The 17,495-nt window shown below is 41.7% G+C and overlaps 1 protein-coding gene across 1 annotated transcript in view; it reads right to left on the bottom strand.

The window, feature by feature from the left end:
* Positions 1-17,495, bottom strand: part of LOC139543690 (spliceosome-associated protein CWC27 homolog) — a 48,999-nt gene that overhangs the window by 14,160 nt on the left and 17,344 nt on the right. The window contains exon 11 of the mRNA XM_071350007.1: positions 16,961-17,067. Within this exon, the coding sequence (XP_071206108.1) occupies positions 16,961-17,067 (107 nt within the window). The remainder of the gene's footprint in view (positions 1-16,960; positions 17,068-17,495) is intronic.

Genomic DNA, 17,495 nt, shown 5'->3' with positions numbered 1-17,495 from the left:
TTTACATTTGCTGGATGACAGGAAAAGTGAGTTCTTTGGCCACGCACACCAGTGGTGGGTTTGGGGTTGAAATAAGCATGCATAAGCAGAAATGAACCCCATACATACTGTACAATATGGTGGTAGATCTTTAATGTCCTGAGGCCCTTGTTAAGGTCAACGGCATCATGAGCTTTAACCAGTAACAGCACATTTTAGCCCAAAACACGGTTGCCTTTGCCTGGAGGCTGAAACTTGGCCGCAAGTGGATCTTCTAGCAATAACCCCAAGCACATATCACAATTCCTAAAGAAATGGTTAATTGATCCCAAAATCACACCCTGATCTGTTTCACCTGTCTTTGTGCTTGGTCTCCACCCCCCTACAGGTGTCGCCCATCTTCCCCATTATCCCCTGTGTTTTTATACCTGTGTTCTCTGTTTGTCTGTTGCCAGTTCGCCTTATCTTGTCAGGTCTTACCAGCGTTCTTTCCCGCCTTCCTGTTTCTCTAGTTATTTCCTAGTTTTTCCCGGTTCTGACCTTTCTACCTGCCCTGACCCTGCCTGCCATCCTGTACCTGCCTGACTCTGACCTGATCACGAACCTCTGCCTGCCCTGTGTTTCTAATAAATCATCTGAGGACTGTACTATCCGCCTCCCATGTCTACATATGGGTCATCTCCTGAGTCGCGATAATCTCAGTCTGCGGACTTGAACACTATTGAAAACTTGTGGTTGGAATTGAAGAGGGCAGTCCATAAGCGTAGACAAAGGATATCAAGGATATGGAAAGATTATGAATGGAGGAATGGTCTAAGATCCCTCCCAATGTGTTCTCCAATCTCATGAAACATTTTTAAAAGGCTCAGTGCCGTTATCGTCGCAAGGTTAGGTATTGAAAATAGGGGTGTCAATAACCCCCCCTATTAAAAATACATCTATTTCTCTGAGCAATTGTATTAGTATAAAATATTATAATTTTCAATTTTTTTGAAGCATACAATATAGCTTAGTATTATTTATTTTATACAATCTTTTTTGCTCATCTTTATCAAGGGTGCCAATAATTTTGGACCTGACTGTAGATCATGGATCAAAGCGTTCCAACACTGTTTCCATACTAGGTCAAAATCCACATGCAGCCCTTGGGAGTGAAGGAGAATCTCCAAGCAATTCTATAAGCTAAAGTGGGCAATCTGCAGTTGAAACAATAAGCTGAGGGATGGGACTGAAGAAATGTAACCACTCTCAAATTCATATACAAAGCTATGGATGCAAGGACTGATCATCCATGATATCAAAATGATATTTTTAACAATGTTTTAAGGCTATATAGTATGCTTACATTTACTTTATTGACAACCATTGGAATAAAACAAAAACATGTGGGGTTCTGATGGGGTACGACAGTTAAACTAAGCTCATGAGGAATTTATTAGCAGTGATGTAAAGTACTTAAGTACTATCTTTAGCAGTGGTGTACTACTTAAGTCATTTTTGGGGGTATCTGTACTTTACTATTTATATATTTGACAACTTTTACTTTTATTTCACTACATTCCTAAAGAAAATGATCTACTTTTTCTCCATACATTTTCCCTGACACCCAATTCAAGCACTACTTCTCAATAGCACATCCCTGGTCATCACTCCTGCATCTGATCTGGCAGACTCACTAAACACAAATGCTTCATTGTAAATCAAATAAAAAAGACAATTGTGCCGGCTGGTTTGCGGAATATAAGGAATTTGAAATGATTTATACTTTTACCTTTGATACTTCAGTACATTTTAGCGATTACATTTTCCTTTTGATACTTAAGTATATTTAAAACCAAATACTTTTAGACTTTTACTCAAGTAGTATTTTACTGGGTCACTTTCCCTTTTCTGAGTCATTTTTTTTATATTGGTGTCATTAAATAAATATGACAATTGGGTACTATAAGTTAAATTCTTCAATATTCAAATGGTTACATATCATTAATTTGTTCTTCCAATGGTTCATGTCTTTGCTTTGACATATTTGACATATTTGTGGAAATGAACCGTTCCCGACATGAAATAATTTGAAAGCTTTGCTGACTTACGTGACTGACTGGGGAGGTGAAGTGCAAGGCAAGCATAAGCAGGGCTCTGCCAAAGGTGCTTCCACAAAGTATTGACTCAGGGGTGTGAATAATGAGATATTTCCGTTTCATTTCATTTTCAAGAAATTTGCAAAAATGTCTAAAAACAGGTTTTCACCTTGTCATGATTGGGTATTGTGTGTAGATGGGTGAGCAAATAAAAGCATCCCTACCTAGTTCATCTGCACACTTACTTCCACAACAGCCCTCTGATGTCACAGACTGAGATGGCAGGCAGGCAGCCTCAGTCACCTGGCTTCTGGAGTTATGGTAACTCTGACTCGTGGGTAATGTCCCCAGGCCCCGACAAGACGGGACACACAGAGGGGACAAAACAAACAACGTAACGCGTCACGGACATACCTCCTGCGTCTGGGCCTGTCATCTATTAAGAGCTGCCATAGTACTGTACGAACGCTGCTGGCTGGAACACTGGGCCATTGTCTGAGAGAGGCTGGTATGTTTGCGACTTGATCATCCAGAGGGGAGAAATGGTATTCAGCACGTATTACACAAGTATGAGGCCTATTTAGCGCATCTTGAAATCATGATACTGTAACTGTACTTCACCTTTCACTACTTGGTGTGTATTAGAGGTCGACCGATTAATCGGAATGGGCGATTAATTAGGGCCGATTTCAAGTTTTCATAACAATCGGAAATCGGTAATTTTGGACGCCGATTTTTTTACACCTTTATTTAACTAGGCAAGTCAGTTAAGAACACATTCTTATTTTCAATGACGGCCTAGGAACGGTGGGTTAACTGCCTTGTTCAGGGGCAGAACGACATATTTTTACCTTGTCAGCTCAGGGATTCAATCTTGCAACCTTACGGTTAACAAGTCCAACGCTCTAACCACCTGCCTCACGAGGAGCCCGCCTGTTACGCGAATGCAGTAAGAAGCCAAGGTAAGTTGCTAGCTAGCATTAAACTTATCTTATAAAAAAAATCAATCAATCAATCATAATCACTAGTTATAACTACACATGGTTGATGATATTACTAGTTTATCTAGCGTGTCCTGCGTTGCATATAATCGATGCGGTGCGCATTCGCGAAAAAGGACTGTCGTTGCTTCAATGTGTACCTAACCATAAACATCAATGCCTTTCTTAAAATCAATACACAGAAGTATATATTTTTAAACTTGCATATTTAGCTAAAAGAAATCCAGGTTAGCAGGCAATATTAACCAGGTGAAATTGTGTCACTTCTCTTGCGTTCATTGCACGCAGAGTCAGGGTATATGCAACAGTTTGAGCCGCCTGGCTCATTGCAAACTAATTTGCCAGAATTTTACGTAATTATGACATAACATTGAAGGTTGTGCAATGTAACAGCAATATTTAGACTTAGGGATGCCATCCGTTTTATAAAATACGTAACGGTTCCGTATTTCACTGAAAGAATAAACATTTGTTTTCGAAATGATAGTTTCCGGATTCGACCATATTAATGACCTAAGGCTCCTATTTCTGTGTTTTATTATGTTATAATTAAGTCTATGATTTGATAGAGCAGTCTGACTGAGCGATGGTAGGCACCAGCAGGCTCGTAAGCATTCATTCAAACATCACTTCCGTGCGTTTTGCCAGCAGCTCTTCGCAATGCTTCAAGCATTGCGCTGTTCAACTCCCGAGATTAGGCTGGTGTAACCGATGTGAAATGGCTAGCTAGTTAGCGGGGTGCGCGCTAATAGCATTTCAAACGTCACTCGCTCTGAGACTTGGAGTAGTTGTTCCCCTAGCTCTGCATGGGTAACGCTGCTTTGAGGGTGGCTGTTGTCAATGTGTTCCTGGTTCGAGCCCAGGTAGTGGCGAGGAGAGGGATGGAAGCTATACTGTTACACTGGCAATACTAAAGTCCCTATAAGAACATCCAATAGTCAAAGGTATATGAAATACCAATCGTATAGAGATAAATAGTCCTTTAATTCCTATAATAACTACAACCTAAAACTTCTTACCTGGGAATATCGAAAACTCATGTTAAAAGGAACCACCAGCTTTCATATGTTCTCATGTTCAGAGCAAGGAACTTAAACGTTAGCTTTCTTACATGGCACATATTGCACTTTCTTCTCCAACACTTTGTTTTTGCATTATTTAAACCAAATTGAACATGTTTCATTATTTATTTGAGGCTAAATTGATTTTATTGATGTATTATATTAAGTTCAAATAAGTGTTCATTCAGTATTGTTGTAATTGTCATTATTACAAATAAATAAAAACGTTTTTTTTTTTAAGTTTAAAAAATAATAATAAATCGGCCGATTAATCGGTATCAACTTTTTTGGTCCTCCAATAATCGGTATCGGCGTTGAAAAATCCTAATCGGTCGACCTCTAGTGTGTATGGCCAGTGGGATTTTAGCATGTAAATCTTGGTGGGGCAAAACAAACAACATGTGGGATGCATGCCAGCAAAGCCACAACACAACACTAAACAATAAATTAATTGCGCTATATAACGGTGACAAACAGTGGCCACAAACTGTTAGGGCCTACATAAAGCTGTCCCAACAGCAGTTCCAACACCTTACCACTGCTACACCTGCCCATCAGCGCAGTCTTGTCTGGCAGCGAAACGGTTAATTCAGCTTCATTTACTGCCTTTAAAAAGAACATAGCTGATATGGCTGATTTGCTTAAACAAATGTACATCTCAATTGTCAGTAGAAACCACAAACTATGGCATAAGAGGACGACAAGCGGATAAGAAGGCAATCCGTAATTTCGAATAAGACATTAATGAGAGAGCTAGGACGGACATAGTCCTAGGCCGAATAAGAGCTTTTGGAGTGACAGGTCCAAAATATTGCATATTATTAGTAGATTTGGATAGAAAACACTCTGAAGTTTCTAAAACTGTTTGAATCATGTCTGTGAGCATAACAGAACTTATGTAGCAGGCAAAACCCCGAGGACAAACCATTCAGAATTGTAATTTTTTTGAGGTCACTGTCTTTTCAATGAGTTTTCATTGGGACACCAGATTTCTAAGGGACTTGTTTGCAGTTCCTACCGCTTCCACTGGATGTCACCAGTCTTTGGAAATTGGTTGAGGTTATTCCTTTGTGTAATGAAGAAGTACAGCCATCGTAAAGGAGGGTCACTTGAAGTAAATTGTTTGAGAGAGGTACATTACCAAAAAAGTTGCGTCAGTTTGTTTTCTTTTTGTATTGAACACAGATCATCCCGTCTTCAAATTGATCGATTATTAACGTTTAAAAATACCTAACGTTGTATTACAAAGGTAGTTTGAAATGTTTTGGTAAAGTTTGCATGTAACCTTTGCTATATTTTTTTGTGACGTTGCGCAAGTTGGAAGCTGTGTTTTTCTGGATGAAACGCGCCAAATAAATTGACATTTTGATATATATCGACGGAATTAATCGAACAAAAGGACCATTTGTGATGTTTATGGGACATATTGGAGTGCCAACAAAAGAATTTCGTCAAAGTTAAGGCATGAATTATATTTTTATTTCTGCGTTTTGTGTCGTGCCTGCAGTGTTGAAATATGCTACTCTCTTTGTTTACTGTTGTGCTATCATCAGATAATAGCATCTTATGCTTTCGCCGAAAAGCCTTTTTGAAATCTGACATGTTGGCTGGATTCACAACGAGTGTAGCTTTAATTTGGTATCTTACATGTGTGATTTAATGAAAGTTAGATTTTTATATCATTTTATTTGAATATGGCGCTCTGTATTTTCCCTGGCTATTGGCCAGGTGGGACGATTGCGTCCCACCTACCCCAGAGAGGTTAAATTACCAACGGGACATTCAAAACTGTAATATCTTAAGCTTCATGGAGTCGTGGCTGAATGACGACACTATCAACATACAGCTGGCTGGTTATCCTTTCTGGCGCAGGTGTTCCACTAGCGACCCACCTCGACAACATCCTGTGAAATTGCAGAGCGCGAAATTCAAATTACAGAAATATAAATATTTAACGTTCATGAAATTACATGTCATACATCAAAATAAAGCTTAACTTCTTGTAAATCCAGCCTCTGTGTCAGATTTCAAAAAGGCTTTACAACGAAAGCACACCATGCGATTATCTGAGGACAGCGCCCCGCATACAAAAGCATGATTTCCCCCCCCCCCAACCAGGCAGGTGCGCCACAAAAGTCAGAAATAGCGATTTAATAAATGCCTTACCTTTGAAGATCTTCTTCTGTTGGCACTCCAAAAGGTCCCAGCTACATCACAAATGGTTATTTTGTTCGATAAAGTCCTTCTTTATATCCCCAAAAACTCAGTTTAGCTGGCGCAATTCATTCAATAATCCACCGGTTTCCCTCTTTCAAAATGCATACAAAATGAATCCCAAACGTTACCAATAAACTTCTCCAAACAAGTGAAACAGCGTTTATAATCAAATCTCAGGTACCCTAACACGTAAATAAACGATAAAATGTAAGACTGAGAATCGTTATTGTCTTTACCGAAGATAAACAACAAAGAACGCACTCTCATCAACGCGCATAAAAACACTACAGCCAAAATGAGAGCCACTTAGAAAAACTACAAATTCTAGCAAATTTTTCCAAAAACAAGCCTGAAACCCTTTCTAAAGACTGTTGACATCTAGTGGAAGCCCTAGGAACTGCAATCTGGGAGGATTTTGCCTCATAGTAAACATGACAGCCATTGGAAACAGTGGTAGGCTGAACATTTTATGGGGGGGATGGTTTGTCCTCGAGGTTTCGCTGGCCATATCAGTTCTGTTATACTGACAGACATTATTTTAACAGTTTTAGAAACTTTAGAGTGTTTTCTATCCAAATCTACCAATTATATGCATATCCTAGCTTCTGGTCCTGAGTAACAGGCAGTTTACTTTGGGCACGCTTTTCATCCGGACGTCAAAATACTGCCCCCTAGCCCAAAGAGGTTATACGCTGTATCGGCAGGATAGAATAGCGGCGTCTGGTAAGACAAGGGGCGGCTGACTATGTATTTTTGTAAATAACAGCTGGTGCACGATATCAAAGGAAGTCTCGAGCTATCGCTCGCCTGAGGTAGTGCAGCTCATGATAAGCTGTTTACATACCACCACAGTCAGAGGCTGGCACTAAGACAGCATTGAATGAGCTGTATTTCGCCATAAGAAAACAAGAAAACTCACCCAGAGGCGGCGCCCCTAGTAGCCGGGGACTTTAATGCAGGGAAACTTAAATCCGTTTTACCAAATTTCTATCAGCATGTTAAATGTGCAACCAAAGGAGAAGATGTAAAAATAATAATAAACTCCGGAGCACCTTTACTCTCCACACACACAGACGCATACAAAGCTCTCCCTCGCCCTCCATTTGGCAAATCTGACCATAATTCTATCCTCCTGATTCCTGCTTACAAGCTAAAAAATTAAAGCAGGAAGCACCAGTGACTAGATCAATACAAAAGTGGTCAGAGGAAGCAGATGCTAAGTTACAGGACTGTTTTGCTAAAACAGACTGGAATACGTTCCGGGATTCCGCCGATGGCATTGAGGAGTACACCACATCAGTCATTGGCTTCATCAATAAGTGCATTGATGACGTCGTCCCCACAGTGACCGTACGCACGTATCCCAACCAGAAGCCATGGATTACAGGCAATATCCGCACTGAGCTAAAAGGCTAGAGCTGCCGCTTTCAAGGAGCGGGACTCTAACTCGGAAGATTATAAGAAATCCCGCTATGCCCTCTGACGAACCATCAAACAGGCAAACCGTCAATACAGGACTAAGATCGAATCGTACAACACCGGCTCTGATGTTCGCCGGATGTGGCAGGGCTTGCAAACCATTACAGACTACAAAGGGAAGCACAGCAGAGATCTGCCCAGTGACACGAGCCTACCAGTCGAGCTAAACTACTTCTATGCTCGCTTCGAGGCAAATAACACTGAAACATCAGAAGAAGACTCAAAAAATTGTCAAAGACTCCAGCCACCCTAGTCATAGACTGCTCTCTCTTCTACCGCACGGCAAGTGTTACCGGAGTGCCAAGTCTAGGTCCAAGAGGATTCTAAACAGCTTCTACCCCTAAGCCATAAGACTCCTGAACACCTAATCAAATGGCTACCCAGACTATTTGCATTGCTCCCCCTCTTTTACACTGCTGCTACTCTCTGTTGTTATCATCTATGCATAGTCACTTTAATAACTCTACCCACATGTACATATTACCTCAACTAACCGGTGCCCCTGCACATTGACCTGTACTGGTACCCCCTGTATATAGTCTCGCTTTTTTAACTCTTTACTTCTTATTCTTATCCGTATAACATTTCACTGTAAGGTCCACACCTGTTGTATTCGGCGCATGTGACGAATAAAATTTTATTTTATTTGACATGTCATTGCATACTTAGTTGGGTGTTGCTAAGGCAGTTCAGATATTTACCATGCTTGTAACGAGTCATACATTTTAATGTGAGTCATGCTACTGCTAGTCAGTTCAGCCAAGATGTTAGTTAGTAATGCTAGTCTGGTGTAGCTCACACATATTATTCTGTTCATATTGTCTGTATTAGTAGAGGCTGGTGGGAGGAGCTATAGGAGGATGGGCTCATTGTAATGGCTGGAATGGAATCAATGGAATGGTACCAAACCCATCAAACACATTTGACTACGTTCCATTGATTACACTGAGCCCTTCCTCCTATAGCTCCTCCCACCAGCCTCCTCTGGTCTGTATATGCTCATAGTCATGTTTATGGACATGTAGCCCTTTTTAGCCTGTAGCTTTCCTTGTGGCCAGTTACTATTCCATCTAGGTCGTGGTCTTGTGCACATGCGCAGATCCCAGTTAAAATTGCAATCACATTTCAGTTGCTAGTCCAGCTACTTTCTTTCTCATTACATTGTTGCTTATCAGCAGTCATTCTCTGTTGTGTACATTCATTCGACCTGTATGCTGAATTGTGTCTAGTCCTATAATTGTGGTATTACTTTCTGGTCATTCTAGTGTTTATAGCAATGCACAGGCATTAAGTTATCACTGTATCCTACCTGGTATAAGCTATTCCCTAGCACTCATACAACATTATGCAGTATGTGCATTATGTCTAGCTGACTAAACTCAACTCCACGGTGAAGGAAGTTTGATGAACTCCACCAAAGGAGTTGAGCAGAGGACAGGCTTTGTGGAATTCATCTCCGACTACATTGATTCGCCCAAGGTCACCTCCATTATATCTTGCCTATACTGCTATTCCGGAGATGCCCTGTATCTGTCATTTCTTTCGATTCCTGCGTAGAACCACTTTTATACACTCTCACTACTCTGTAAGAAGTCAGTACTCAACCTGGTGTGGTAAACCAATATCTGCAATAAACCTGTTCTGAAGACTTCTGACTTGTTCTTGCCGGACAGCCCTGTGGCGGCTGAATCCTGTCCACTGGTACCTATAGTTCTCTACTAGCCTTTAGTATTATTCTGTAATAATGTTGTCTGTTTAGAGTGAAAAGGCTTTTTTTATGCTGTCAGTTCACTTTATAAACCTAATTGAGTAACAAAAAGCTTAAGCCCCACAGGGTATTTGGGGTTGGATGGCTATCATTATAAGTCCAGAAAACCATGCAATTACTCATTTCACAAGGTATTTAGGCCACAAATACTCCAAATTTGTAGCAATCATCGGAATCCCCTAGCAAAGACTGGGGCCACACTCTCTCACTCTCCACAGTCCAGGCCTCTTCCCCAGAGTCAACATGGAAGTCTGCTCTGCTGCTCGAGGTGCAAATCTTTCCCTTTGATTTACGATAGCAAGAAGTGATCCCTTTCCATCTTTCCCGTTCACCCCTTGCGCTCTGCCCCCTCGCAGCAGCCCGGGACTTGCAGGATGCTGAATAATGATTCCCTTGGGCACTAACACAAGGAACACACGTCGCCCTCTCCAGCTGTTGCCACTAACTACTATCTTTGAGTTTGATGGCCATTCTAACTACATTCTTCCCCCTAGCTATCACCTCGGCCAGAGAGAGCTACAAATCACAGGCCTGATGTGTTAACGGGGGGGGGGGTTGTTGTGAATGACAGACTCCTCTTCTTTAGGGGCGGAAGCTCCTCCATTTCTCTTTTCCTCTTTAACCAATCAACGCTTGTTCAAGACGAATCGCTTTCAAAGGCCTGGAGCAGTCAAAGCCATGTCAAAAGAAACCCTGTTTCTCATCGATCAGCACACTCATCAGAATTAGTTCAGAAAATGTGTGTTGTGAGGCCGCCTACTCCTCCCGCTTTCTATCCATCATAGTCATTGCCGTCACAACAATAAAATAATGCAGATTCCAGCTGTGAACTGAGTGATGTGGATCTGAGTTTCCTACATATTGCCGCCCAAAGAGGTCACAACTGGGAAACCCAACACCACCACTATATCGTCGTTGAACCTTAAATTTCCTTCCAAACAGAAATTTGGAAATGAAGGTTTCTCTCAGTTTCTTTTTGCTCAACGATTAGCTATGTCCTCTGACATAATTTGGCTTAATAACGTTGACAAATAAATGTGTAAATCTCCATTTGAATGTATTCTTCAAAAGGCCAAAAGAAATTACAACACAATCCTTGACTCAACAGCCAAATTGAATCCCATTCCTAAATATTAAAAATTCTCGAATGAAGCCACACGATTCATAAAATGTCGAACTGAACTGCCTTTGTCAGAAACGTGAACTGATATTTTGGAGAAAAAAAATAAACCTAACTGCAACATATAATCATAAGTCAATTGACGTTTCAAAGATCAGTCTTTGTTTCTTCCACATCAACAATTTGACTGACAAGGCGCCATTGAAATAAAACACGCTGTGCACACAGGCATAACCTGTATAAATAACTTGGAGTGGTAGAAAGAATGTTGCCACATCATTGAGGGTGGGTATAAAATGGACAGTGTTTTCAGCCTGTCTTTCTTATTTTTGGCTCTCAGAACCAACACTTATGCCAAGAAAGAGAAAACCAGACTAGAAGAACATGCTATAATTTATGTCTTGAAAATGGAAGCGATGTCTGTCGAAAATAATAACTCAAAAGGTAACTCAAATGTCTCTTTTAGCGCTCTACTGAGTGAGTTGAGGTGACAATTGGCTTTTTCCCCTGATTAAGTTGCCGCATGCCTAGTTAGTGGGTAGTGGATGCTGCTGTTGTTAGTGCATGGAGGAGGAATATGTTTGCTTCTGGGACTGAGCACAAAGATGTGTATAGCCTGTGTGGACATAGGAAGTCCAGGGGGATCAGATTCAAGGCCTGCTGCAAGAAACCAAATTATGAAATCAGTTCCCAGCAAACAGGGGACGTCCTGAGGACATCCGGCGACGTTCCCATTAGGTCCCTTAAGGGTTTCGGTGCGACGTTATCCCACTGACGTTCTGAGAACATTGCATGATGGTCCCATGGGGAACGTTCTCTTGTGGACCTTTGTCTAGTTCCCTGTAAGTAACCAGGACATCACTGAGGACCATGTCAGGAACTTTTTAGGACGTTCTCAAGACTTTCCTTTTACTAGTCCTTAGGGAACATTTTCTGGGGAACCTTTTCATAATTCCCGGTTTGTCCTTGGGACGTTTTTAGGACGTTGTGTCATGGTCCCCTGAAGGTCCCGCGAACGTTCTTGGGAATTTGTGTCATGGTCCCCTGATGGTTTTGTCTACTTCCCTGTTTGTCCCGGGGACGTGCCCAAGGATGCTTTTAGGACATTCTTGGTACGTTGTGTCATTGTCCCTGGAGGTTTTTGTCACATGATGATCCCAGGTGTCCCAAACCATTATAAGTAAAGTAATGAAATGGTATGGTGTTTTTAAGGTAAGTGATATGCTGTTCAGCTAAAACGATATTTAAAGATATTTAATCAATGACAATATGATTACATTTGACATAAACACTTAGTACGGTCTTTTCAATATGACCCCAACTTGGATTTGCTTCTTGATTTGGGGTATGCTGATCTTTCTGTTGTGCCACAAAGTCGGTATAATTTCCCAGTCTCCCGAGTGGCGCAGTGGTCTAAGGCACTGCATCGCAGTGCTAGCTGTGTCACTAGAGATCCTGGTTTGGGTCCAGGCTGTCGCAGCCGGCCGCGACCGGGAGAACCATGGGGCGGCGCACAATTGGCCCAGCGTCGTCCGGGTTAGAGGAGGGTTTGGCCGGCAGGGATGTTCCTGTCCCATCGCGCACATGGACTCCTGTGGCGGGCCGGGCGCAATGCAAGCTGACACGGTCGCCAAGTGTACAGTGTTTCCTCCAACACATTGGTGCGGCTGGCTTCCGGGTTAAGCGGGCGTTGTGTCAAGAAGCAGTGTGGCTTGGCTGGGTTGTGTTTGGGAGGACGCACGGCTCTCGACATTTGCCTTTCCCGAGTCCGTACGGGAGTCGCAGTGATGGGACAGGACTGCAACTACCAATTGGATACCACAAAATTGGGGAGAAAAATGGGTTAAAAATAAATAAAATATATAGATTCAAAAAAATTACAATAATTCAGCAGTCCCCTACACATTCATTAATTATAATCCATCACAGCACTTAATTACAATAGCAGTGCAGATGGCACTCTTGTTATCAGTTATTTACGACTATTCTCTCATTGATTTAATTTACTTATTTCAGCAATTTGAGGGTTTTCTGTATAGTTGTCTAATGTTGGTGGGGGGAAATATTATTCAGTTTTAATGTTTCTCCTGAATCACTATGATAAATATAATCGTTTTTCTTCAGTGCATTTTTAACAGAGCTGAGATTTACTTTGAAGTACAAAGTGTAGGAAAAGCCCTACAGGTGAAATCAGTCATTGATACAGACGTGGTGGCATAGCAGGAAGATCAGAATCCCGTGAACCAAGACGTGAGTTTAAATCCCATGTGAGAAAATGTTAAATAATAATTACTGTATGAATAAACATATACAATGTAATCATGAATGTCAAAGAGAGTCAAATATGTAAGTTGAAAACAGTATGTTAAAAGCACCTTTGGAGTGTTAGTTCCCGGGACCAACCGGGAACTAGACAAAACCTCCAGGGAACCATGACACAACGTCCCGACAACTTTTGTTGACAATTTCTTGATGTCCTAACGACTCATTATTGTTTGCAGGATTAGTGCCTGGGATCAGATCAGTAGCCTGTCAAAATAGCTTCCACTCATACTTAGAACAATACCTAATTTAGGACAATGCCATACATGGCAATAGGTTTTTAGATAATTTCAAATACTTTGTGTAAACATTAATTTAATATACAATATTTTCCATTATAAATGACAGCGATAAGTTAAAACCGATTAAAATGGGAATCTTACAGCTAGAAATAGGCAAGGCATTTCAGATCAGAAAAATTTACATTTTTATTATATTCTGACAATTACAAACTCAGTGATTAAACTTCAGGCTCTCGTCTGCTACTAACATTACCCTAACCGTCCCAGATAGATATGATGGAGCTCCCCTTTCTTGTTTTTTCCTGGTATTTCGTTGGAGATTGCCGAGTACATGGTGAACATGCCTCCTCCAAACGGTCCATGACCTGTCTTGGCCAAGTAGCAGAGGGTGTGCGTCCCAATGGCACCCTATTCCCTACATAGTGCACTACTTTTGGCCAGAGCCCTGTGGGCTCTGGCAAAAGTAGTGCACTGTATAGGATGCCATTTGGGACACAGATGGGGAGCACTCCGTCCAAGCACAACATGTGCACAAGCAGGATCAGAATTCCATCCTCTGCAATTTCATTCTCATAAAAAATAGGACAAAGAGGAATCTAGAGCACTTCAGTCTTCTTGTGTGTATTTATCAATAGTGTGTTTAGCAAGCTAAGAAAACAATCTAGATTTTACATTTTTTTTCTTTCGCAAACCGTTCGGTCACACTTTAATTAATCAAAAGTGCTTAGAAAACATTTTGGAGGGCAAACGGCTTTGCAAACACCAGTCTTCTGCTAACAGAAATTCAAAACGTCTATGGGTCTAATGGTCCTGTCCAAATGTCCTCTCTCTATTGAAAGCGTAAAAGAACAATACCCATTTTATTTGCCACATGAATGTGAGGAATGTTGAGTGTATTGAAGTGCACGTCCATGTACGTATGTTTTGGAAGTGATGTCTCTTTGTCTTAATAGCAGACCGGTGAGGTAATGATGATACAGAACCACAAAGTCAGCAAGTTTACCCACTAAATTCCCTTTCCCTAGAGACTACAGTCAAACCTACCACAGCTGCATCTGAGCTTCTTTGGAATAGACCGCTGCTCAGAGGTCAGGCTGTGGGGGGTCAGATTTTTGGCCCCATCGAGGCATTCAATGTGAGGACAGTGACGTACAACAGCCTCCCTATTCAAAGCTGTTTGAAGGTCAAAAGGTTTTCCTGAGCCCACACTAATCCTTAGAGAAAGTAGGGCAGAAACCTGCCTGACCAGGCAGCTTTAGAGAGAGTAGAATTTATTAATAAAACAAGACTTACTGACCTTTACTGGGTCACAGTGATTTAGTTTTTTTAGTAACAGCAAAGTTAAAGTGAAAACAAAATCTGTATCCGAAATGGCAACCTACGCCCTATATATAGTGCACTAGTTTTGATCAGACCAAATAGGGCTCTGGTGTTCAAAAGAGGTCAGTAAACCATATAGGGCCAGGGGTCGGAACCGGTTAAAAAAAAACGGAAAATAATAACTTTTCAAGGAACAGAACCAGAACAGGGAACGAAAGTGATCTATACCGTTCTAGAAAATAACCGTTATTTTTGAAAGCATGGGATCCGGTTAATGACATTATTTTATGCTCCGGGTATTTTTTCCAGTTCCACAACAACAAAAAAATGCAACAAAGCACCTATGCAAAGTCCTGCCTCTGTCAATCAGAAACTTCATCCAGTATCTGCCTGCCAGCTGAACATCTTTGCCTGTGTGTGTGCGTGTGTGTGTTTGTGTGTGTGTGTGTGTGTGTGTGTAGGCTACCTGCCCCTCCCCCTCTGAAGCGCAGCTGTAGCCTACTAATGTTACAAGTTTGATTCAGAATATAGGGAGAGATTTTTAAATTAGAGAAGAAAGGGTTAACTTTTTCAATGCTAGTTAGGGATACTATAGCTATCACATTTCACGTGTTATTGATTCTGGTGCCGCTGTGCACACACAAGCTTGTTAGCTAGCTTGCTCTGGTCCAACGTTAGCCGACTCTCAAGTTCAAAGACATTCAAAGTTCCATAGAAGCCGCTCCTCCGTAGGTATAGCTCTGTGGGCCTAATTCAGATAATGCATGGCATAACAAGATTCCCAGCACTTCAAGCCAAGCCTCCTCCTCCACCCTCTCAACACCTGCAAAATGTAAGTTGTATATCACGTCCTACACTTGTCTTTCCATCACGTATGTAAACAACTCACTGAGCTATAGCTTGCCTGCTCCATAGCAAGCCTCTATGGGGTGGGGTGGGGGGGTTCGAACCGGTTCAGAACCTTATTTTGCTGGTCGGAACAGTATATATATGGTTCGGTTCAGAACTAAACTATTGGAAATTCATTTAGGTTTCAACCTCTGTAGGGTGCAGCCAAAATGTGAAGCAGTAGCTGTTTCACCGCTTTAAACCCAAAGTCACCATCGATCCAGAATGATGAGAAGGAGATAAAAACCACCTCCTTTAGTATCTAACCCACCACACCACGCAACAGTGCATTCCTCTCCCTCAGCTGAGTCACAGGATTCAGTGTTTAAGCAGACATCTGGCCCCCTGCAGAGTCCACTGGCCCGTGACTTCTCTTCTACACATTCCATCCTACTGAATGAAGCCTCACGTCCAACACATTTATGTAATGAGAGGAATGTTCAAAGAGGCTGCTGCCCAGCCAGAGACACACATAAATGCCTCCTGGTTAACCCCGGTTACAGCATCCGGCTGGATAACCACATCTACACTGACCTACCTGTTGTGACTTACCTGAACTGAAGCTTTTGTGTCTCCCTGTGACCTGCCAAGTAGGCCTACATAGAAACGTTTCTAGCTGGGATCCAGTCTCAGTTGAGACCTAATAGTGGGTTCTGAGTTTAGTATCCACCATGTGGTAAGCACTGAGTAAGAGGCAGTGTTGGGAAAAAAAGACAAACAGTGTCTAGGAGATGATGAGAGCATCTCAACATCTCATGAACTTAAAAGCGCCTTGCGGTGACCCCCCTGTTCATTTGGCATTTATGCCACCACAAGACCACATGGACCATTGGTTTTGTTGCAAAACAACGTTTTGAGCTTCTCAGTCGTACTTAAATCTGAGCCAACGTGGTTTTCATGATTGTCCAAAAATATATGTTTCTTTATCGGCGGGTGTACCGACAAACACTCGGGAGACCGGCGGTATTATGGGAGGCTGCAGGACTGTGTGGTAACGAAGGAAAAAAAAAAACACTTAGTTGCCTTGTCACTTTAAGCAAAGCTGAAGACCAACCTACGGCAAGGGCTTTGGTTTTCAACCAACGGGGTAGGCAACTCAGTAATTTGTTGCTCAAGCAATTTACGCAATTCTTCGCACAAAAAAAGCAGAGCCTTGGGTAGAATAAACTAGACGTTGATGTCCGCCTTAATTGTCAGAGACAAGAGGACTGTCTGGCTACATACATAGCCATTAGAGGAGAATGTGGCCCAGAGAAGAAATACTGTACCTCATGGAGATTGTTGATATCCTCTGTGTTAGATCACAGAGAGAAAATTACTTTGGGTAACACTTCACATATAAAGAGTATAAAGGGTGAGTAAGTAAGTCGTTTTTTTTAACAGTCTATAAAGTTTGTATAAAATCCTTTCATAAACCATTTAACAAACCATTTATAAAGTGGTACCTACAAGGTATTTAAAACAGTAATTGATGTAGTGACATACCCTCGCCTTCTTCCTCCTTCTTTGGAGGATTGGCGATGTCTTCTCTCCTCTTTTTGATGGCCAGTAGGTCCTTCTTCAACTGGCGAGCCTCTTGACGAAGCTCGTCGCTGTAAAGGGAACAGAGGAGTTAACATTCAGGTAAACCACAGATCAAAATCAGGTATACCGCAGGTGACAGCATCAAAATGTACCGAAAAAACAAAAGTCATCTACAGATGGCTCTACAGCAAATCAGACTGACTGAAGAGAGCAAACACTACTGCGATCGGGGAACCCAGGTGCATTTGACTTTTCAGTGACGTGGTCAAAAGTTATAGCTTAAATTCTAATTTATTTATCCAGAACTTTCTACAGCAGTCCACTGTTCTGGGTCTTGACAAACAAACACCTATTGTTCCAAGTTACCTACTTCAAGCTTCTCACAATACAATTAGCATGTGGAGTGTGTGCGAGAGCACTGAGCCGTCGTAAAATGAACAGTAAAAAAAAGAAAACACACAATGATCATAGGCAGTGCTTCTATACAGTTTGAGGG

This window comes from Salvelinus alpinus, chromosome 18 (genome assembly GCF_045679555.1).
Source record: "Salvelinus alpinus chromosome 18, SLU_Salpinus.1, whole genome shotgun sequence".
NCBI classification, from domain to species: domain Eukaryota; kingdom Metazoa; phylum Chordata; class Actinopteri; order Salmoniformes; family Salmonidae; genus Salvelinus; species Salvelinus alpinus.
The sequence above is the reverse complement of the archived record's forward strand: the minus strand, read 5'-3'. Positions and strand labels throughout refer to the sequence as shown.